The following is a 21,608-nucleotide window of genomic DNA, read 5'->3' on the forward strand; positions in this document are numbered from 1 at the left end:
AGCTGGTTTGGTGATAGCGTGGCTTTCGCAAAAAAATCTGCAGATTCTGACTTCGATACTCTCATCGTCGTTTAAACTTTGTATGGATCTCTTAACAACTGCACCCTAAACTCATGACAGCCATCGATGTCGTTAGAAATAAGGCTTTGTTTCAAAAAAGGGGATTAACACTGCACGAGTCAGGGTACTCTGTCAAAGCAACTCCCCGCAAAATGCAACCAGGTCTCGGTTTCAGGATCAAAGACGGCGGCTCTTCACTGGCTGACAAGTTTGCGTTATAGCCAGATCGCACCCTGAGGATGTGGACTACATGCATCGTGTTGGATTGGATCATCGTTGCCTATCGAAAAGCGAACGGAGCCACCAGTCACCAAGCAGCCAGGATTGGTTCCTTCAGGAAGACACTCTAACTCCTTATAGGGCCATTGCCGGTTGTAAAAGCGGGCCCAATATCGCTCCGTATAAAGGTCAACGGACTATGGTCATGCTACCATCCAACCAGAATGCAGGGGTTAATCTTCCTGGTCTTGGCAGGCACACATGCCAACAATCAAACCTTGCAATTTGGGAGAGCCTGGTTTCTAATCTCGCACAGCCCAGCGGGCCATCCTGTCCCGCGGGTAAAGGGGATCCACCCTACAAAACGGGCACGGATCCCCTGGCCAGGTTGGAATGCGATGGGACGTTGTCTCTCCTGCTCACCACCGCGTTGGCATTTTCATATTTGAATTGCTGGGTCGGCTCTGATCTTTCGCTCTTTTCGCTCCCTTCCCCCCTTAGTCGCTCTTTTACTCAAGCACAGTCCGGCAGCAGTCATTCCTTACCAATTCGCCGCCGATTTGCACCTCTTACACAGCTGACACCACGCTGTTCTTTAACATCAAACATCACTAGTGATATCAACGTCAGGAGATCAAAATGCGTGCTCTGTCTTTCCTCGCCCTCGCGGCCCCGCTTGTTTCTGCTATCCAGTTTGAAGCTCCCGTGGCCAACTCTACCATCTTGAAGGGCGACACTGTCAACGTCAAGTGGTCCTTTGTCGACACTGACCCCACGAAGTTCAGTATCTACCTTGTCAACTTTGTCGACTGGCCTCCCTTCTATACCCAAGTGGCCTCCGATGTCCCGACGGATGCTGGAGAATGGAAAGTCAAGGTTCCTTGCGATGTGAACACCTCTTGGGGCTTCCAATTGTGAGCATGCCTGCACGCATGAGATGGCGATGATGATGGAACTTGGGTCTAACACAAGCAATAGCAACGCCATCAACGGCACGAACGTCTATGTCATTCATGCTCAGACCCCTCGCTTCTTTGTCAAGGATGGTACCTGCTCCGGCGAGGCTGATGAGCCAACTGAGGGCAACACTTGCAAGCCTGTCACCGTTACGACCACTGTGACCGCCACTAGCACTGTTACCTCTTGTCCCAATGCTGGTAAGTCTCGAAGTCCTTCATTTGTAATATTCTTCCTATTTCTGAGTTTCGTGTTGCTCTTTATCATCCCATCACCACCATACCATTGTCCCTGACCCTGACGCAACAGAGCAGACCTCAACCGCAATGGCTTCGCAGCAGCCCGCCTCCTCTGAGGCTAAGCCTACTGTTAAAGGTAGTGTTGATGGCCCTGCCCAGCCGGCTGTGACCAACCCCCCTGTGGGCCCCAATGAGTCTCAAAACTACGGCATTACGAGGACGATCTACCAGACCGTTTACGCCGACCTCTCCGAAGCTGATGGCTGTGTGTGCTGAATCACCTGATTGACCAATGCCAAATTCCATCCTGCGGGAAGTTAAGCTGTGTCGAGGCGACGGAGCAAGCCGTTGAAATTAGGTTCAATGCTTTTGCAATTTCTTACTTCGAGGGATAACCCCCTATTGTACCTTTTGGGATAATCTAATAATACGACGTCATGACTGAATTGATTGGCGCGTTTCAACTCTCTCAGTACCAGTTGAGCCAATAATATTAGTGCAAACAGGGCCTTATACCAGAAGACTTTGAACCCAAACATGCTCCTATCAACAATGGCATTAGCACTCGGTATTGGACTTGGTTGATTGTGTTGCGGTTCTTCAATCGGCTCTTTTTCTTACCGTCGCAACCAATAAACCGTTGGTTGCGGGCACTATACAGCGTCAGTCACATAAGCAGGCTCTAAGTTTGAATAGGTATTGTTTGACTTGGTCGAATCCAGTAGAAGCTCATCCATCAAAGTACGACCCGTTGGCTTCAGACCCTCCCAATTCTGTGCATCTGACGTTCCCAGCATGCTGCCTTCGATTTCACGTTGCTGGCAAAAGAAGGTTGATTTGGCTTTGACCACTTAATGACAAATTCCGATCGACTCTTAAATGTGGTGTGACGAGCACTACAAGATACGCCTTAGGAATGACTCAGTATGCAACTCCTCTTGGGTTACAGGGCATCTCAACTCGATTACCTTATCTTGAGGGGGAAACTGCGGCACGATGTAAGGTCTTCAGTTGTCAGATGGTCCAGCAACGACGAGCTCAACTTGTCCAAGTGCAGTGTGCTATTGGCCAACTTGGTTTGAGTGCTTGATTGCCAACCTACCACTCGGCAGACTTGTCATGTAAGTGACAAATAACCTTCCGCAGGCACCTCAAAGGAGCTGTTAGGTAGGACTTATATGCTAAGGTACACGTGTCTCATGCTTCCGTACTAACAGTCGAAATCGCACAGCCATCAGTCTTTTTGCTATTAGAACCCTTCTTGGAAGGGTTGAGAAATTAGTTGGCGACATCAAACATCTTCAAGAACACATACATTACTAAGTCAATAGGTAATAAAGTGGTGAGACTCTTCTGCTGGTCATTGCTCTAAGTACCAAGTGCCGGCATTTCCGGTGCAATGGCCACAAGCCTCAAACAAAGCCCTGTCGCGGATTCAAGTCTGATACTAAATAGCCAGACACTGAGAGTAAGATGAGAGATAAGGTGGCGTTGACAGTGTCGAGGTGTGCCGACCAAGTGGTAACTGAAGTATGGTGCTGACGGACAACTCAAGGACATTCATTAGGTGGGATGAACTTCCAAAAAAAATCTCCCAAATGTAGCAGTGTATAAACCTCCTGTGGTGCGCAGTATTTGCGCAAGCGACAGGTCGTGTGGGAAATAATTGTTGGATCACGAAAGGGTTGCGCCTTCAAGTAAAAAGAAAGTACCAGGAGGTATGCAGTGTAGGAAATGTCGAGACATAACCCCTGGCTTTAATCTTGACATTCATGGCCACTGGATTTGGTGTTGCGGGGTCAAGAGGGGCTGAGGGGCAACCCCACCATCAGGCACAGGCCCGGTACCCCGCCCGGTCGTTGATGGAAGTGGGGAGCTCTTTCTAGATGACAGCCAATCAACATCTCGGATTACCATCGAAAGGCATCGAAGATCCAGAGCTTTCCACGAGCCTTGCGGCGCCCGAAGTGTTCGAGCTGAAATTCCTCAGCATCACCAGCCTGGCTGTCTGTTTCTACAGTTCCGGATTCAAGCCCAGAGCAGATCGAACAACATTACCCACCTGACGCAACATTGCTGGATCTCTCCACCACGAACCTCGAAGATCACTCAACTACCTACCCCTCACCATGTCGACTGCCGAAGAGCTTAAAGCTCTGGGTAACAAGGCCATTGCGGCTAAGAACTTTGATGAGGCAATGTAAGTCAGTACCGTCCTAGCGGGGTATTGCGAAGTTGTGATAGATTACTTGTTGGACGGGGCTGACAACATTCACAGCGACAAGTTTACCCAGGCGATTGCATTGGACCCCAACAATCACATCCTCTACAGCAACCGTTCCGCCGCGTATGCATCCAAAAAGGACTGGGAAAAGGCCCTTTCCGATGCGATTAAGACCACGGAATTGAAGCCCGATTGGCCAAAGGGCTGGGGACGCAAGGGAGCGGCTTTGTTTGGGAAAGGCGACCTGCTTGGGGCTCATGATGCCTATGAACAAGGCCTAAAGCTCGACCCCAACAATGCTGGTATGAAAAACGATCTTGAGGCAGTCAAGCGGGCCATGGAGAAAGAAGCCGGCGGTGCTGGTAAGCCGAATCCTCACACAGTTGCTTTGACAGCTTTCAATACACGGAGTCGCGATGCTAACGGATATTGTCTAGGTGGCTTCGATCCTAATGCGAGCATCGGCAAGCTTTTTAGCGACCCGAACCTCATTCAGAAATTGGCGAGCAATCCAAAGACGAGCGCCCTCCTTGCTGATCCCAGCTTTATGGCCAAGCTGCAGTCAATCAGGCAAAACCCGAACAACATGCAAGAGCTGTTCAGCGACCCGAGGCTAATTCAGGTCCTTGGTGTGCTTATGGGTGTCGATATGGAAATGCGCAGCCCAGATGAGGCCGGGGGCCCATCAACAACGAAGGCTCAAGAGGACGTGCCAATGCCAGATGCACCAAAGAAGGAGCCGGAACCTTCTAAGAAGGAGCCGGAGCCGGAGCCCGAGGAGGAGTTGGATGATGAGGAGCGCGAAAAGAGGCAGAAGAAGGCAGAAGCTGATAAGGAGAAGCAGCTCGGCAACGAAAATTACAAGAAGCGGAACTTTGATGAGGCCATCAAGCACTACGAAGCTGCCTGGGATCTGTACAAGGACATCACATACTTGAATAACCTGGGTGCGGCCTACTTCGAGAAGGGTGACTATCAGGCCTGTATCGATACTTGTACCAAGGCAGTCGAGGAGGGCCGCCAAATGTTTGCCGATTTTAAGCTGATCGCCAAGTCGTACGCGCGCATTGGCACGGCTTACGAGAAAATGGGTGACTTGACCAAGGCTATCGAATTCTACAACCAGTCACTGCGCGAGCACCGGACACCCGAAGTTGTCAATAAGCTTCGTACGGCAGAGAAGAACAAGATTGAAGCTGCACGCAAGGCGTACATCGACCCGGTTAAGGCTGAGGAGGCGCGTGAAGAGGGTAATAAGAAGTTCAAGGAATCCGACTGGCCAGGCGCGGTGGCTGCGTACTCAGAGATGATCAAGCGGGCGCCCGATGACCCGCGTGGCTACAGCAATCGCGCTGCTGCCTTTATCAAGCTGCTCGAGTTTCCAAGTGCGCTCGAGGACTGCGACATGGCCATCAAGAAGGACCCCAAGTTCATCCGTGCCTACATCCGGAAGGCCCAAGCCTATTTCGGCATGCGCGAATACAGCAAGTGCGTTGATGCTTGCGCTGACGCTTTGAAGGTTGATGCCGAACACTACAACGGGGCCAATACCAAAGAGATTGAGGCGCAGCAGCAGAAGGCTTTTAGTGCTATGTATGCGGCACGTGAGAACGAGACAGAGGAGCAGACTCGTGAGCGTTTGATGCGCGATCCTGATGTGAGTTTCCAATTTTCGGTATATATACGGATCGTCGTGACGATGCTAACATGCTCCCCAGATTATGAGCATCATGGCCGATCCTGTTATGCAGTCGATATTGCAGCAGGCGCAGGCTGATCCGGCCGCTCTAGCGGAGCACATGAAGAACCCGATGGTGCGGACAAAGATTCAGAAGCTTATCGCTGCCGGCGTCATTAGGGTTGGCCGGTAGAAAGAGGCGGGTTTAGTGTTTCGGGGACCGGTTTTACAGGGTGCTTAGTAGTTATTATGTTCCAGTGTTTGCTTTGGTAGTAATGTCATCCATGAGGAACGAGGACATGTACTCTAGAGGCTTTTGGATTCGGTGTGTGGTTGGTTTGAATTTCCATGGCGCCCTTAAATAAAGGGCTTGCTGTTTAGTGCGCATCGCGTTTGCACCCGTGTTGCGTCTGCCCTAAGCTTCCAAGCCCTCACCATAGAGCCATCTAACCTCCTTGGCGCTGATACCAATTACTTTGACGCCCTTGCTTTCCATATCCTTCTTGCTTTCTTCCCACGGCTCCCCGCCATCCACAGGCTTTGTCCCATCCTCAATCACAAACACTTTCCCTTCCAAACCTAACAGTTTTACGGCATCCATTGCAGTTGACTTCACGCAGTAATCTCCTGCCAGACCTACCACATATACATGTGATACCTTCTCATCTTGAAGTAAGCTGTTAAGACCGCTGTCACACACTCCCAATGGGTCGACGAAAGCGCTATACATCTCAACACGCGGGTCAGTTCCCTTCTTGATGTTGTGGGTGGCCTTGCTTGCGTCCAGCTCCGGAATCAGCTCAGCCCCCGGAGTATTCTGCACGCAATGGTCTGGCCAAAGACGTGTCTCATAGTGGCCAAGAGAAGGGTCGTCTGGATGGTAGATGGTCACGGTGTCGATAAAGGGGCGGTTGTTCGGGGGCGGGTGATTAGAAGCAAAAGAGACATGGTTCTGGGGGTGCCAGTCCTGGGTAGTGACCTTCGCTACGAAGGAGGGAAGAGAGAGGAGTTCGTTGATCACTGGGGTGATAGTCCGGCCCTCAGCAACAGCAAGAGAACCATTCTGTAGAGCACAAGGAACAAGGGAGTGGTTAGCCCGTGTTTCCGTCGAACACAATCTCTCGTTATTTTTTTGATATGGCTCGAGAATCACAGTGGGACTCGCACAAGAAGTGATCACGAGAGACTCGTTACTTGACTATCGTATGCTTACCGGCGGGCAAAAGTCCTCCTGCATGTCAACCACAATTAGGGCAGGCCTGAAATTGTAGGAGCTTTGGGCAGCCATTTTGTAAAGCAGTCAACTGACACAGAGCGTCACAGCAAAGATGCGATTCGTGTGTGTGATCTAGAGACGATGGCAGTATTTAGTCTAAGAGGTGTGAACTGGCGATGCAAGATGCAGATACTTTTTGATCAGCTGGAATTGATAGCAAAAGATCAGAGTTAGTGCGGCCAAAGAACCCATGAAAGTTGGGCAGCTATGAGAGAGGGGAGAGGGAGGGATTGAATTTTGGAGGGGCAGCAAAAGAGGGGCAAGCATCACGGCCCATGATTCGATCTGATCCGATCTTATGATAAGATAAGATCGTTCTCTCACAGGGGTTCAGCTTGGCAATAGCAGGCGTGCCCACAGAAAATAAATCTGTTGCCGATCTCATTAGTCGATGGCTTCATGGATGTAACCCCTCCATATCCTCTTCAGCCTCTCCGCGTGTGGTGAGCCATTAAAGGATGCTGTGGATCTATGAAGAGGTGAGAATGCACATAGTCATCCTCAGCTCAGAGTCAAGCTCGGACGTACTTGTGGGCAAGGGGGTCGATGCTGTTGTCCTCGGCTCAACAGTTGTTACTGATCATCACGCATTCCCTGAGCTACGGTTGGTGACTATGTAGGTACACGGAAAAAACAGAAGAGTTTCTATCAGCTCTTCGGGACTAGGCATATGTCCCGGCCTAGTCCGATCGAAGGTAGAGCAAATGATACCGATATTTGTTAGCGGCTGGACTATTTGCCCAACAGGTCCTGCTACCTTACCTATAATCTTCAGGAAATCCATCTGTGATGTGATGTGGCAAGCAGATGCAAGAATCTGACCAGCAGCTGCACCAACCACACAGTACAATGCAGACTGTACACGTATCGAAGCGCTCAGCGAACTCGCGGGCAAGTGGATGGATCCTGGTGTTCAGTGTGTTGGCATAGCCGGCGAGCAGGTCCTTTGCCGCTCATGCAAGTTCCCGTTATCGGGTCTAACCCAAAAAAGATGGGACCAAGGCAGAAACATTTGGTGGAGAGACTCATGAAAGAAATGATGCCCAACACTACGAATGCATCTATAGGGCTTCAGGCATATGGATACAGGCGGCGACTTTGTAAGAACTTCACACAGTGCTTGGAGAACAATATTAGGGAATGTTTCCCAACAATTGGAAGCTTGACAAAGATAGAATACGTGTTGTCATCCTGTCATGAAAGGCGGTGTCCAGAAAACGCGTCCGGCTTGCAGAAAAGGGGCAAGGCCATTCAAGGTTGACATCAGCCACGGCCAGCCAGCGACGTGGATCGGATGCCAAGACGTTCACACTCCACTACCCTAGTCCATAACCGGAAACGGTTGGGGGTTCAGACCAATGGCCGAGTGGCTTGGCGACCTGGGTTCCGGAACCTCTGGAGAAACCATGCAGGTGGTCCGTGCCAGAAGTGCAATTGAAATTCTTTTTATCACCGACCACCGCTCCGTTCCGCCTCAGGCAAGCGATCCCAAGGCACGGCCGCTCTCGAGACTCGCCAGTCACTCATCACCAAGGTCTGACATCTCCCGTCTCTCTTTGCCCAATTCAACATTGTTGCCGGCTTTTCGAGAGACTGGTGGCGGCTAGAGCCTGGGCAGCTGGACTCTTTGTCAATTCTTGTCCATCCCAACTTTTTTTTTCTCTTTACCGGCCGGGCGCGATTCTGTGCATGGGAACACGCCAGACACGTGCGGTCGTGGGTCTGCCTAGATTTTGGGCTTTGGTTGGAGCTTGCCGAATCGACCCCTAACCTTCTCAACTTCACCGACTGCCCACCACGCTACTTACCCACCCGAATCTGCGAGCCTGCGTGGCCACGGCAGCACGACAACTCATTCGCATCACCACTACACAGCGAGAAGCTCGCGCAACTGCAAAACCGGCGTCTAGGTGCCGACTTGGCCTGCGCCACGCAGTGTGCACCTGATTGACGCTCCCTGTTATGTAAGTAGCTGGAAATCTCCCCTTTCTCTCCCACCTCGAGTTGTTTTTCCTCTTTTTTTTTTCTCGTTTCCCCTCCATCCTTTTACCATTGGAATGGCGATGTGTCACTCCAAGAGAAGCTGATCTCGCTGTCAATAACGGGCATAGCCAGGAGCTGCCGTTTCTTGTCGCTATGTCATAACTGCTTCTCTGCGCATTCTTAACGACACACATGGCCCTCTGGCCTAAAGAATGATAGAATGTCGTCCGCTGACAGCCCTCTGCAGAGGCTCATCCGTCTGTTCAATATCCCACTCCTCTCCAATGTCGTCAAGGCTTCAATAAGCTTCGCATTACTCACTGTCACCATGATTGCGTCCAACTTTCTACCGTCACGCTTCCGCGGCGAGCAGCCGCAGTGTCAGAATGCCGCGCCCTCGTGGCTCAACAAGAAGGTCACACCACTGCTTCAGGTGTTGGCTCGCATCACCTCAACACATCCAATACACACCATTGTGATTGTTGCTCTCCTAGCCAGTTCATCCTACATCGGTCTATTGGAGGAGAGTCTTTTCGATGCCGCCAGGAGCGTTCGCAAGGCGGAGTGGTCTTCCCTCGTCGAGGGCAGCCGTCAGCTTCGCGTTTCCGAGGACACAGCTTGGAAGTGGCAGCCTTACGATTCCGATGCTCCCATCCCCCCAACTGCCGATCATCTCGCGCTTCTAACTCTCGTCTTCCCGGAGGCTCTGTCGACCGACCCTTCGCGGGCCCCTCCTCTGGCGAACTCGGTTCCCATCCCACAAAACTTGTCGATTCGCCCGCTCCCGTCGACTTCGAATTCATTCAGCACGTACTCTCAAGATAGTGCTCTTGCCTTTTCGATTCCCTACAGCCAGGCTCCCGAGTTTCTTGCCATCGCCCAGGAAATCCCCAATGGCATTCCGTCACAGGAGACCAGGGAGACCGACAACGGCCGGGAGACAAAGATGTGGATTATGAAAGCAGCGAGAGCCCGCACCAGCAGCAGCATTGCAAAATGGTTCCAGAACGCCTGGGTTGAGTTCACTGACCGGCTCAAGAATGCCGAGACTCTGGACATCGTGATCATGACCCTTGGTTACATCTCCATGCACCTCACATTTGTGTCTCTCTTCGTATCGATGCGTCGTCTGGGTTCCAACTTCTGGCTGGCTACGAGCGTCATCTTCTCGTCCACGTTCGCCTTCCTGTTTGGTCTGTTTGTCACCACCAAGCTCGGCGTGCCAATCTCCGTGGTCCTGCTGTCTGAGGGTCTGCCTTTCCTGGTTGTTACTATCGGCTTCGAAAAGAACATTGTTCTCACCCGTGCTGTTCTGTCTCATGCCATTGAGCACCGCCGCCCTGAGAAGTCGTCTGGCAAGAGTAAGAAGGCCGATGCGTCTCAGAGCCTCATCCAGTCGGCCATTTATATTGCTATCAAGGAGAAGGGTTTTGATATCCTCAAGGATTATGCCATTGAGGTCGCATTCCTGATCATCGGCGCTGCCTCAGGCGTGCAGGGTGGTCTGCAACAATTCTGCTTCCTGGCCGCTTGGATCCTATTCTTTGATTGCATCCTTCTCTTCTCCTTCTACACGGCTATCCTGTGCATTAAGCTGGAAATTAATCGCATCAAGCGCCACGTCGAGATGCGCAAGGCCCTGGAGGATGATGGCGTCAGCCGTAGGGTTGCCGAGAACGTAGCCCGGAGCAACGACTGGCCCCGTGCTGATGGGAAGGATCAGCCGGGCACAACCATCTTTGGTCGCCACATCAAGAGCACTCACATTCCGAGGTTCAAGGTGCTTATGGTTTCTGGCTTCATCCTTGTCAATGCTCTAAACCTTTGCACCATTCCCTTCCGGAGCGCAAATTCAATCTCGAATATCTCCTCATGGGCTCGCGGCTTTAGTGGTCTTGTCAGCTCCCCCCCTGTCGATCCTTTCAAAGTCGCCTCGAACGGCCTTGACATCATTCTGGAGAGCGCTAAGGCCGAAGGCCGGGAGACTATTGTTACAGTTCTTACTCCCATCCGTTACGAGCTTGAGTTCCCATCAGTGCACTACGACCTGCCGCAGAAGGCCGCTAAGGACGGCGAGGAAGGCTTTGCCATTCGTGGATATGGTGGCCGCATGGTTGATGGCATTCTCAAGAGCTTGGAGGACCCAATCCTGTCGAAGTGGATTGTGGTCGCCTTGGCTATGAGTCTGGCGCTTAACGGCTATCTCTTTAATGCTGCGAGGTGGGGTATCAAGGATCCAAATGTCCCAGATCATCCCATTGATCCCAAGGAGCTAGCCCAGGCGCAGACTTTCAACGACACCGAGTCAGCCACGCTTCCTTTGGGCGAGTACATGAAGCCTCCTGTTCCGACCCCATCTGTTCCGCCAACCCCGGCTTTGTCTGATGATGAGGCGGAGGCGGCCCGAAAGAAGCTGGCTGCTCCAACTGTCCCTGAGCAGCCTCAGCCCATGCGGAGCCTACAAGAGATGGAGAAGATGCTTCTCGAAAAGCGTGCTCATGAGCTGACGGATGAAGAAGTCGTTGCCTTGTGTCTTCGTGGCAAGATTCCCGGCTATGCTTTAGAGAAGACACTTAAAGATTTCACCCGGGCTGTTAAGGTCCGTCGTACCGTTGTCTCTCGCACCAAGGCTACCGCTGATTTGACCGGCTTCCTCGAACGCTCCAAGTTGCCATACCAAAATTACAACTGGGCTCAAGTCCACGGTGCCTGCTGCGAAAATGTCATTGGATATATGCCTGTCCCGGTCGGTGTTGCTGGTCCTCTGGTTGTCGATGGTCAGAGCTATTTCATTCCTATGGCTACGACGGAGGGCGTGCTGGTTGCTAGCACGAGCAGAGGTTGCAAGGCTATCAATGCCGGTGGCGGTGCGGTCACTGTCCTTACTGGAGATGGTATGACACGCGGCCCTTGCGTGAGCTTCGAGACGCTGGAGAGGGCTGGTGCTGCTAAGCTCTGGTTGGATTCTGAGAAGGGTCAAGCGATCATGAAGAAGGCGTTTAACTCGACCAGTCGCTTTGCTCGTCTTGAGTCAATGAAGACGGCCATGGCTGGCACGAACCTCTACATCCGCTTCAAGACCACTACTGGTGACGCCATGGGTATGAACATGATTTCGAAGGGTGTCGAACACGCCCTCAATGTTATGATGAGCGAAGGTTTCGAGGATATGAACATCGTGTCCGTCAGCGGCAACTACTGCACTGACAAGAAGCCTGCTGCCATCAACTGGGTCGATGGTCGTGGCAAGAGCGTCGTTGCTGAGGCCATCATTCCCAGTGAGATTGTCAAGTCGGTCCTCAAGACTGATGTTGACACTATGGTTGAACTAAACCAAAACAAGAACTTGATCGGTTCTGCCATGGCTGGTGCCATTGGTGGCTTCAACGCCCATGCCGCCAATATCGTTGCCGCTATCTTCATTGCCACCGGTCAGGACCCCGCCCAGGTGGTGGAGAGCGCCAACTGCATTACGATCATGAGGAAGTAAGTGAAGAATCAAGAGCCTTGCATTACCGTTTTCATGTGGGGTTGACTAACAATTTCTCAGCCTCCGTGGTTCTCTCCAAATCTCCGTCTCCATGCCTTCTCTCGAGGTTGGCACTCTTGGTGGAGGTACCATTCTCGACCCACAAGCCGCTATGCTCGACATGCTAGGCGTTCGCGGCCCACATCCGACTCATCCTGGTGAGAATGCTCGCCGTCTTGCCCGGATCGTGGCTGCCGCTGTGCTTGCTGGTGAACTGTCGCTCTGCAGCGCTCTCGCGGCCGGCCACCTCGTCAAGGCACACATGCAGCACAACCGCAGTCAGCCTCCGACTCGGTCAGCGACGCCTGCCCCCACGCAGTCAGCGCCTGTCGCAACAGGTATTGATCAGCGGGGTATGAGCGCGGCCGCTATCGAGAGGGCAAGGCGGTGATTAAAACCCCTTGTTGCGGGGTGATAAAGTGTGTTTTAAGGGGTTGTATATACGAGTACTACTCTGGAAGAGTTACGTACCTAATGTAGATATGAGGTGTACCGTTGAGGGTAATGTGCAAGACGCCTCCAAGGGGCGCTTGCCAATGGTGTACGAGGTGCAGAAGCACTGGATGTGGTGTGTCTGGAAACAGGATTGCTTGGATCTTGCCTCTTTGGCACCTACCTAAGTAGGTAACATGCGAATGCACGATTGTGATAGATAAGCTAGATAAATTAATGTTCTTGTTTCTTGTCTTTCTTTTGCTCGAACTGCTGCTTGCATGAAGTGAAAAGATGAGGATTTGATCTTCATGGCAAGAGTTCTGATGTCTCTTGTGGTCCTTGTAGGGCATGGCTCCAACATAGCCGCAGAGATGATTGCCTCAAAGTCATTCTCTTCCCCTTCTTTACTCCCCATCCGCAGTCAAGGGGTAAGTGCAGGTAAGCAGGAGGTACCTATATGGCATGATACTGAACCCTTGGGGTGTGTCGGCAGAAGGTGGGTTCTGTTCTCCAACGATAGCACTTTCTGTATAAGGAGGACGCAGTAAACTTGATGTTCTGCTGAGCACATCTCCGTGACTGGCAGGTTGTGTTACGGGCAATGTGAAGACATGGTTCTTTGATGTGTTGTCCAGTAGCCGAGTGTTCCATGCATGATAACATCTTTGCGACTTCTTGGAGGCCAGTGAGGGACGGCAGGGCCTGTTGCCACACAGGACGCAGGTTGGAAGGTGGGCGATCATTCGAAGGCCTGAGGCCTTGAAGAGAGAAATTCTACAGGTACTTGAAATCTAGAGCACCATCTGATCAAAAGGAGAGTGTGAGAGTGTGAGAGAGCAGGATGGCAAGACAGACTCGATCCTTGTGCTCTGGGAATCTTTTTGTGAACAGAACGATGGTGGGTTCTAGTCAAAATGATCCTCGACAGAGCTGTCTAGGTGGATGGCAGGGGCTAGCAATGGATATGCATACCTAGGTACCCGGCCAACCTTGTTTATGAGCTGCTCAGCCACTGCATATATCACCCAAGACCAGACGGTTAAGCAGTATCACGGTTACCATTCCTCATACTCTCCCATTGCCGGGCATCGACTGCAGGCAAGATATTGGCGGGATAGAGATGTAATGCTGTGGCGAGCTTACTGCCTTCGTTGCCCGGCGGCGTCGAGAACTTCAGTAGCAACGGCTTCTTGGTATACTCGGCAGGTTATTTCCGATCAGATAGCTCGATGTATCCAATGGTTCATCTCTGTGAGACGTATAAAAACCACAACGTCATAACATGGATGAGCCGTCCGTAACTATATCTCCCCAACTACTTGAATCGAAGCACCTTCTCCCGAGCTCTTTATGGAGTTGGGGGACAGAAGCGGAGTTGGACTGCCCTGTCTGCTTGACCAGTTTGTTCACATAGCTCCCCAGAGACACCAAAGGCAACAAAGGGAAGATGCCAGCATGCCACACCAAACCGCCAACTGCTCACTCCCCTCCGAGAAGTCTAGATCGGCAAGATCCTGGCTGTTAATTTTCTGGTCGCTCTTTAGGGGTATCACATCCCCTCATCAATGTCCAGGCTCAACAAGGTACAACAGACAACGGCATGGCTAGTCAATGGACCAAGGTGAGCCTCAGTGAGAACTCATGGTCCCTCACGGCAACAAACCCCCTACAAACATATCATATAGCCGCTCCATATCACCTTGTCCAAGTCCAATTTCCCACAAACTCTCACGAACATCACTATCCATATCACCCAAATGACCACACAAACCCACACTACGCCGCTCGAACAATACCCTTCCCTGGCTACACACACCATCCCCCTTCCATCACTTCCGAACCGCCATCACCTCGTCCAACCCAAACCCACGTCCAAACAACACTCATCGTCCTCTCCCTCGCCCTCACCCTCTTTCTCGCCGCCCTGGATATAACAATCCCCAGCGTCTCAGTCCCAGCCATCGCCCGCGACCTGACCAGGAGCAGTCATCCTGCTTTCTCTGTTGGCAAATCAACTGCCTCAGGGGGTACACTCGCGCCAGGCTTCAATCTGGATCGGCTCAGCTTATATACCCTGGATAACGCGTCAGCGGCGGGGCTGCGGGGGAAGTTGTCTGATATTTTGGGGAAAACGAGGATTCTGTTGCTGGTGGTTGGTGTGTTTTGGTTGGGGTCGTTGGGGTGTGGGGTCAGTCAGGCACTAAGGATGCTGATTGCTGGGTTGGTAGTCCAGGAGATTGGAGGGGGAGGAGTGATGTTGATCAATGTTGGTTGGGTGGAAGGGGGGGGGGGAAATTTATTCCCGCCTAGGATGAGGGCTGGGTTGGCTCCCGGTTGTCCAGTTTTGTAGTCGTTGGATACCTACTAACTAGTTGAGGACTTACATTGGGGCCATGGGCATGGTCTGAGCCGTGGTATCGACTGTTAGTCTCGTTTCAGGGGGCTTGTTTACGACGAGGACGATCTGGAGATAGTGTTTTTACGGTCAACCTGCCAACATCAGGACTCGCCATGGTGGCGTTGATGATTCTCCTCAAGCTACACAACCCTCGAACGCCGCTGCTGGACGGTCTGAAGGCGATGGACAGGCTAGGAAGCGTGAGCATTATCGAGGCTATGGCAATGCTCATGCTAGGACTCGAGTTGGGCTGTCTGCTCTCATCGCGTGGAAGTTAGCCAAATTACCTGTGGTGCCTATGCAACTGCTCCGGAACCGAGCCAGCCTGGCACCATTGGTGATCTGCGGATTCCATGCATTCGTCTTTATCTCAGGATACCGTTACCTACCTCTCTACCCTCCAGGCTCTCCTGGGCGCGTCGCCCCTGATGTGCGGCGTGTACATCCTGCCCTATGTCATGTCGATATCGCTTGCGTCTGCGGGGATTGGAATCCTTAACTCAAAAGTAAGAGAAGTATCTGGGATACATAATCCTGGGAATGGCCATCATGACAACGGGATTTGGCTTTCCATCAACCTCGAGGCGCGTCCGGATTGGGGCAAGATCATCCTCTTCCAGCTCATTGCTGGAATCGGAGCCGGGCCTAATGTCCAGGGCCCCCTCATCACACTGCAAGCAGCACTCGAAGGTCGTGATATAGCTGCAGCAACTACCATGCTTGGGTTCATGCGGAATATGTTCGCGTCGATATCCCTCACGTTTGGCGGTGTCGTCTTTCAGAATGTCATGCGAGACCAACACCCGCAGCTCGTTGCAGAACTGGGCTAGGAAACAGCAGAGCTGCTCTCTGGGCCCAGGCCGCAGCCAGCGTAGGGCTGATCACGCAGCCTGCTGAACCACAAGACGGAGTTGCCATGATGGTACAATCTTGGAAGCCGGCGCATCATCATGTGGGTGACGTACGTGCTGTGGACGGGAGCAGGGCAGTTGTTTTCGTTTCTTGTTGCTCCACGCAGGCTATCCCAGCAGTACGAAGAGTACAATACTGGGCTAGACAGCACAGCATGAAGGGAAACTGAGCAGCACCAGCCCTCGTCAGACGACGACAGTGAAGTTGGGGATGCCTGGGGAGTGCAGAATTTCAGATACGGCCAAGCAGATGTGTGAACACGGGGAATTTGTCCGTAGAGGTGCCAGGCGGGGCATTACCTGCTACCTAGGTATGCTACCATAAATGTTTTCGATGACCCAGCTACCGGACAATGACGGGCGGCGAGAATGATAATGCGTGACACGTTGGGCGAACCTGGTTCCCGGATTCTCAAGAGTCAAGACCACTCGCCTGTAACACCGAAGCCAACAAACAAGCCCGGATGACGATGCGAGCAAAGCTTGCACTAGCTGAAAGTAATGGTGACGATGCCTCAACATTCTCGAGCCAATCTTCCACGTGTAATGGGAGGTTGCATGTTGTATGTTGCATGTGGACGACCAGGAGTTGGAGGTGTTGACGATGTGCATGCGAACCATGCCATCGGGTGCAACGGTTCATGACGACGGCTCGCGCTAAGAATTCAGGCAAAAACAACGACTGGCAAGCACCCGGCGGGGTTCCGGGCCAGTGCCACGCCACCAGGCGCACAGTGGAAGGCTTCTGGAAGAAGGGCCCTGCACCACTGCAATATCTTGGCTTAGCGATTTTTCCAGCGGGGGCTTGCCCTGTGCTGCCCTGTGCTGCCCTGTTCCTCAGTGGTCAGTGGCTCGCCAGTGGCCCATTAAGCGTCTGCTCAACCAGCCCCTGGATGCGACATCAATCGGACGGGCTTTCCTCCATTCCGGTTGCAAGCTGGGGAAAGCACTAGACTCTCAGACCTGAAGGCGCGACTAAACCATCTGCAAAGAGAACAAGGTGGAAAGAGGAAACGTCGGTTTTCTCCGAGTCGAGATGTGCGCTGGGTGCTAGGGCTCGGGTTTCTTTTTTTTTTCCTGTCCAGCTGCGGCTAAGGCTGCCGTTGCCGTTGCGATGCAATCCCGCGTTCCTTATCCCCGGTCCTCAACTGGCAGTTCCACTCGGCTCCTTCATTTTTTTCAGTATTTATCCTCTGCTGATAGCTGATATTGACACCCAGAGCAGCGAGAACATCGTGCCGACATGTTTCTACGCATTTCACCTGTTTCAGGCAGCGCGGTTGGCTGGCTGTTTTGATAGGCACGATGATGGTCCACGGGAACTGTCATCAAAACAACAGCATGAGATGAGTGTGCTGGGTCTGAGATCCATACCAGTGAGGATTACTGTAACTGACATCCATCTTTACCACAAGCTCACAGCTTTGAAGTCTTAAGTCTTCTGCAGAGAGTCAACCGGTAGAACTTGGAACGTGCTCGCAAGATTTTGCGATAAATGGATGCATCGTGATGCTCTTGGTGCAGGCCCCCCGCCCTTCACCCGGAACCTCATCGTCCGCATCGAACTTGGCTGTCTTGCTCATATAGCCGAGTGCCCTCTCCGCGCTCACCTCTCCCTCTCCTCCCCGGCATGTGCCTACGAAGATCGAGACCCAGTTTCATGCGACACTGCAATGACACCGTGACATGCAGTGGCATGTTTTCTCCGGCTTTGCAACCAGGCTCGATCTGGGGAATATGAATCGGCGGCCCGGCTATGGACGAGATGGGACCCGTCCTGTTGCCAATTGGGCTGCCCCTGCCATCCTGCCTATCCTGCCGGCCTAAAGCACTTGTAGTGTATATAAGAGGAAGGCGGCCCGCCGCGGGAGCTTGAGGGCGATCTCTTGGGAAGGCCGTGATCGTCGTCGTCAAAGTCCTCAGCAAGTTGGAACCGGCCAAGAGTACTCCTACCGCGTAGTCTCACAACATGAAGCTCAATAACCTTGCCTCGAGTCTCCTGAGCCTGGTGGCGGTTGCCGATGCCGCCTCCCTGACCCAGGTCACCAACTTCGGCTCCAACCCGTCGGGGGCCCGCATGTACATCTACGTCCCTGACAGGCTCCAGACAAACCCGCCCATCCTGACTGCCATCCACTACTGCACCGGCACCGCCAACGCCTTCTATACCGGCACCCCCTATGCCCGTCTCGCCGATCAGTACGGCTTCATCGTCATCTATCCCGAGTCTCCCTACAGCGGTAGCTGCTGGGATGTGTCGTCCCGGGCGACCCTCACCCGCGATGGCGGCGGCAGCAGCACCAGTATTGCCCAGATGGTCAGGTGGGCCATTGAACGATACAATGCCGACCGTAACCGCATCTTCGTTGCCGGCACGAGCTCCGGCGCCATGATGACCAACGTCCTTGCCGCCACCTATCCCGATCTCTTCAAGGCCGCTGCTGCCTATGCCGGTGTGCCCGCTGGCTGCTTCTACACGGGTACCGTTGCCGGATGGAACAGCACCTGCGCCAACGGCCAGTCCATCGCCTCTCAACAGGTTTGGGCCCAGACGGCTCTCGACATGTACCCCGGCTACACCGGGCCTCGTCCCAAGATGATGATCTACCATGGGTCTGCCGATACCACCATCTATCCTCAGGTAAGCTTTGCAATACCTCTTCCTCCGTGATAAACAAGAAGCTAATTCTCCCATTAGAATTTCAACGAGACCATGAAGCAGTGGTGTGGTGTCTTCGGCTACACCTACGGCTCTCCGCAGCAGACCCTTGCCAACACTCCTTCGGCCGGCTACACCAAGTACGTCTACGGCGAGAACCTGGTGGGCATCTACGGCTCCGGCGTCACCCACAATATCCCCGTCAACGGCGAGAACGACCTGAACTGGTTTGACGGCATCAAGGGCGGCTCCAGCACCCCGACCACCACCGCCGTCACCAGCAGCGTGCCGAGCACCACGCTCTCTACTTCGACTCGAACTACCACCACCTCCTCGACTTCTGCTCCTACCCCGACCGGCTGCACTTCCCAGCGCTGGGGCCAGTGCGGCGGTATTGGCTGGACTGGCTGCACTACTTGCGCCAGCCCGTGGACCTGCACCAAGCTCAATGACTGGTACTACCAGTGCCTGTAAAGGCGGAGGAGGGGTCGAGACCTCTTTCGGAGAGTTTGACAATCTCCCAAGGTAGTTGAGGTTGGATGTTTCGTTTGTACATGTTACACTTAACGATTTGAAAAAGAGTTCGTACATACCCAAGCAGGAACATCTTTTGTCCTTGCAATATGAAAGTACTTGAACGTCTTCATGGTATCCTTCTTGCCCTTCTCCTCGCTCATATGATACCTGTGACGAATTTCCGTGCTTTGCATCGCTGAACAACTCGGGCACTACAAGTCATCTCATTCAGGTATTCCTCTAAAAACGTTAGGTACTTGTATTAAGATGCTGCTGTCCTATCTTATCAGCATCATCTACCTTGCTTTCTCTGTCTCGTCGCTACCGACTTCTTTGTCACGCGAATCGCATCTATTTCCCTGAGCGGCCTCTTCTCTTGGTGGAATGATGGGCAATACAACGTAATTCTGGTAGTCTGGGCCAAAGTGGATGTGATTCCACCCCTGGAACACCTCAGGATCCCTAGAGTATCATAGCACCAGTCAGCAAGCAACATCAAACACGGCCAGATTCCTAACTTGAGAGTAAACCTACCGATCATACTCATCATCATGCGTAAAGATACCACACCCCTGCGTATCCCCCGACGATACCTCCAGCAACAGTTGGCTCCCCTTTTCAACCACCACGCACGTGGGCCAAATCTCCACGTCTACCGTGTACACCGTCCTTGCCTCCAACATCTCCTGGTCAACCTTACGATACTCCCGGTACGGCAGCCACGGCCTGTGCCAGGGGTGCTCTTCGTTCACTTTGCGCAGAGACACCCGCAGCCATCCTTTGGTCAGCGGTACTGGGTCGCCCGCCGTGCCAGTGTAATAGATTTCGCACCCGTCCGGGCCGATGTGGCGGAGTGTCAGGAAGAGGTCGATGTCTGTGGGTTGCTTTGGTGGGCGCATCTTTGCTCGGTCGGCCGAGACGCTGACGCAGAGACGGGCTATGATGTGGCCTGTGATTTCAGTTTCTTCTTCGAAAGGGGGTGTGATGAAGTGAAGAACTTCATCCCAATCGTCCGGCGTGAGAAGCGCGTGGTAGGTGAGTGCCAAGGGCTCTGGCCCCCGAGGCTTTTCACGGCGCATTGTCCGGTCGGGGTGCAGATAGAACTTGGTGTACTGAGTGCGAGCTAGAGGCCATTCATATTCCTCCCGACGTGGGTAGGTTGCTTCTCCGTCTGGGTTGTTGACTCCCACGTTTCCTTTACGGATCACGAGGTTGATAGGAGGCACTTTCCCGGGCTGTGACCAGCCCACTCGGTCTTCACCCTTCAGAAAGGCGTCCAGGAAGCTGCGCTGAATCTCAACTTCGTCGTCGTAGTAGAACGGGAGATCATGACGACCTGTGATCATGCGGAGGTACTTAAGTTTAGAGCCCGCGTGGGTGAAGCCCTCGATGTTCCCTCGCAGATGAAGCAAGATTCCTCCCCAGTTGCCGACAGAGAGCAGAGGCACTTCGATGTCAGCAAGGTTGTACTCCCGGCAGGCGTGATATTCATCGTCTCGATAACGGTATTTCCTGTTCTCAACGACTTGATCGCGACGGTTTTCGAGCAGTTCTGACTCAGGGAGGTCGCCTTCGAGCGTGTCCGGTCCCCAGTTCGCGGCGGCCCTGCCTGGGCGGCCATACTGATTTGTAATGACCTGCCTATCCCACCACCATTTGATGAAGCCGTTCGAGTAGATACCTCCATGCCGACATCTGTCCCGGTAGTAGTCCGACATACCCTCCCATGGTATAATGCAAGCAAGGCCTTTAGGCCTGCGAGCTGCCACGCGCCACTGGCTGCCGGCATAGTAGCTGACGCCGAGAAGACCAATCTTTCCCGATGACCATGGCTGTTCGGCGGCCCATTCGATCACCTGGGCGAACGCATCCGTTGTTGATGGAGACATGGTGTCTAGAACACCTGGTGACTGCCCTGTGCCGACCTCATCGGCGCGAACGATGGCGTAGCCATGGGCTGTCCAGTATCCGGGATCTGGAGTCTCCCAGGCTGAGTGAGCCGACTTGTGCCTTGGATTTACTTCGGCGAACTTGGGGGAAAAGCTGCCGTTTGCCGATTCAGTAGGTATATACGATTAGGAAGATTTGGCGGTCCTAACGTACTCTTTATAATGGATATCTTTCCCATACGGCCCGTATGTTACCAGTACGGGAACACGGTCTGCAGTTTTGGGTCGATAGACATTACAGCGCACGAGATCACCGGATTTAAGGTGTACTGTGACATTTTGCTCGAACACGTATGGGAAGCTGGTGTCATCGATCGTGTGGAGGTCAAGACGGATGTGGTTGGGCATTGTGTCAAGTTTGGATCAGTTGCGATGGGGTTTTCTGTCGGCTGAGTTACAACGGCGGACACAACTTGAACACACCTCGAGGGCCATGCCCAGAGAAGTTGACAGATTACCTACCTGAGGTAGGTAAGCAGACACATTCGATTGAGCTCGAGAGCAGAGTCGGATGTTGTACCGGACGTCCGACTGGGAGGAGAAGAGGCAGCTCCCTGGGGGTACCTCCTATCCAC

At 52.9% G+C, this 21,608-nt stretch overlaps 7 protein-coding genes across 7 annotated transcripts; 5 read left to right on the plus strand and 2 right to left on the minus strand.

Moving 5' to 3' along the window:
• Positions 1–918: 918 nt before the first annotated feature.
• On the plus strand, positions 919–1,751 carry CTHT_0055260 (uncharacterized protein; the record flags this gene model as incomplete). The annotated part of the gene is made up of 3 exons (XM_006695795.1): positions 919–1,193; positions 1,258–1,436; positions 1,546–1,751. The coding sequence occupies 3 exons, from the start codon at positions 919–921 to the stop codon at positions 1,749–1,751; spliced, it is 660 nt and encodes a 219-aa protein (XP_006695858.1).
• A 1,853-nt stretch (positions 1,752–3,604) lies between these two features.
• On the plus strand, positions 3,605–5,570 carry CTHT_0055270 (putative heat shock protein; the record flags this gene model as incomplete). The annotated part of the gene is made up of 4 exons (XM_006695796.1): positions 3,605–3,675; positions 3,754–4,061; positions 4,137–5,356; positions 5,418–5,570. The coding sequence occupies 4 exons, from the start codon at positions 3,605–3,607 to the stop codon at positions 5,568–5,570; spliced, it is 1,752 nt and encodes a 583-aa protein (XP_006695859.1).
• Positions 5,571–5,792: 222 nt separating this feature from the next.
• CTHT_0055280 (nicotinamidase-like protein) lies at positions 5,793–6,665 on the minus strand (the record flags this gene model as incomplete). The annotated part of the gene is made up of 2 exons (XM_006695797.1): positions 5,793–6,440; positions 6,591–6,665. 2 exons carry the CDS (start codon positions 6,663–6,665, stop codon positions 5,793–5,795), a joined length of 723 nt encoding a protein of 240 aa, XP_006695860.1.
• A 2,299-nt stretch (positions 6,666–8,964) lies between these two features.
• CTHT_0055290 (3-hydroxy-3-methylglutaryl-coenzyme a reductase-like protein) lies at positions 8,965–12,556 on the plus strand (the record flags this gene model as incomplete). Its single annotated transcript, XM_006695798.1, has 2 exons — positions 8,965–12,122; positions 12,187–12,556. The coding sequence occupies 2 exons, from the start codon at positions 8,965–8,967 to the stop codon at positions 12,554–12,556; spliced, it is 3,528 nt and encodes a 1,175-aa protein (XP_006695861.1).
• A 2,555-nt stretch (positions 12,557–15,111) lies between these two features.
• CTHT_0055300 (uncharacterized protein) lies at positions 15,112–15,828 on the plus strand (the record flags this gene model as incomplete). The annotated part of the gene is made up of 2 exons (XM_006695799.1): positions 15,112–15,198; positions 15,373–15,828. 2 exons carry the CDS (start codon positions 15,112–15,114, stop codon positions 15,826–15,828), a joined length of 543 nt encoding a protein of 180 aa, XP_006695862.1.
• A 2,050-nt stretch (positions 15,829–17,878) lies between these two features.
• Positions 17,879–19,042, plus strand: CTHT_0055310 (putative cellulose binding protein; the record flags this gene model as incomplete). The annotated part of the gene is made up of 2 exons (XM_006695800.1): positions 17,879–18,550; positions 18,608–19,042. The coding sequence occupies 2 exons, from the start codon at positions 17,879–17,881 to the stop codon at positions 19,040–19,042; spliced, it is 1,107 nt and encodes a 368-aa protein (XP_006695863.1).
• A 338-nt stretch (positions 19,043–19,380) lies between these two features.
• On the minus strand, positions 19,381–21,381 carry CTHT_0055320 (dipeptidyl-peptidase-like protein; the record flags this gene model as incomplete). Its single annotated transcript, XM_006695801.1, has 3 exons — positions 19,381–19,546; positions 19,619–21,127; positions 21,188–21,381. 3 exons carry the CDS (start codon positions 21,379–21,381, stop codon positions 19,381–19,383), a joined length of 1,869 nt encoding a protein of 622 aa, XP_006695864.1.
• Between the last annotated feature and the right edge of the window lie 227 nt (positions 21,382–21,608).

This window comes from Thermochaetoides thermophila (genome assembly GCF_000221225.1).
Source record: "Thermochaetoides thermophila DSM 1495 unplaced genomic scaffold scf7180000011820, whole genome shotgun sequence".
Taxonomy (NCBI): domain Eukaryota; kingdom Fungi; phylum Ascomycota; class Sordariomycetes; order Sordariales; family Chaetomiaceae; genus Thermochaetoides; species Thermochaetoides thermophila.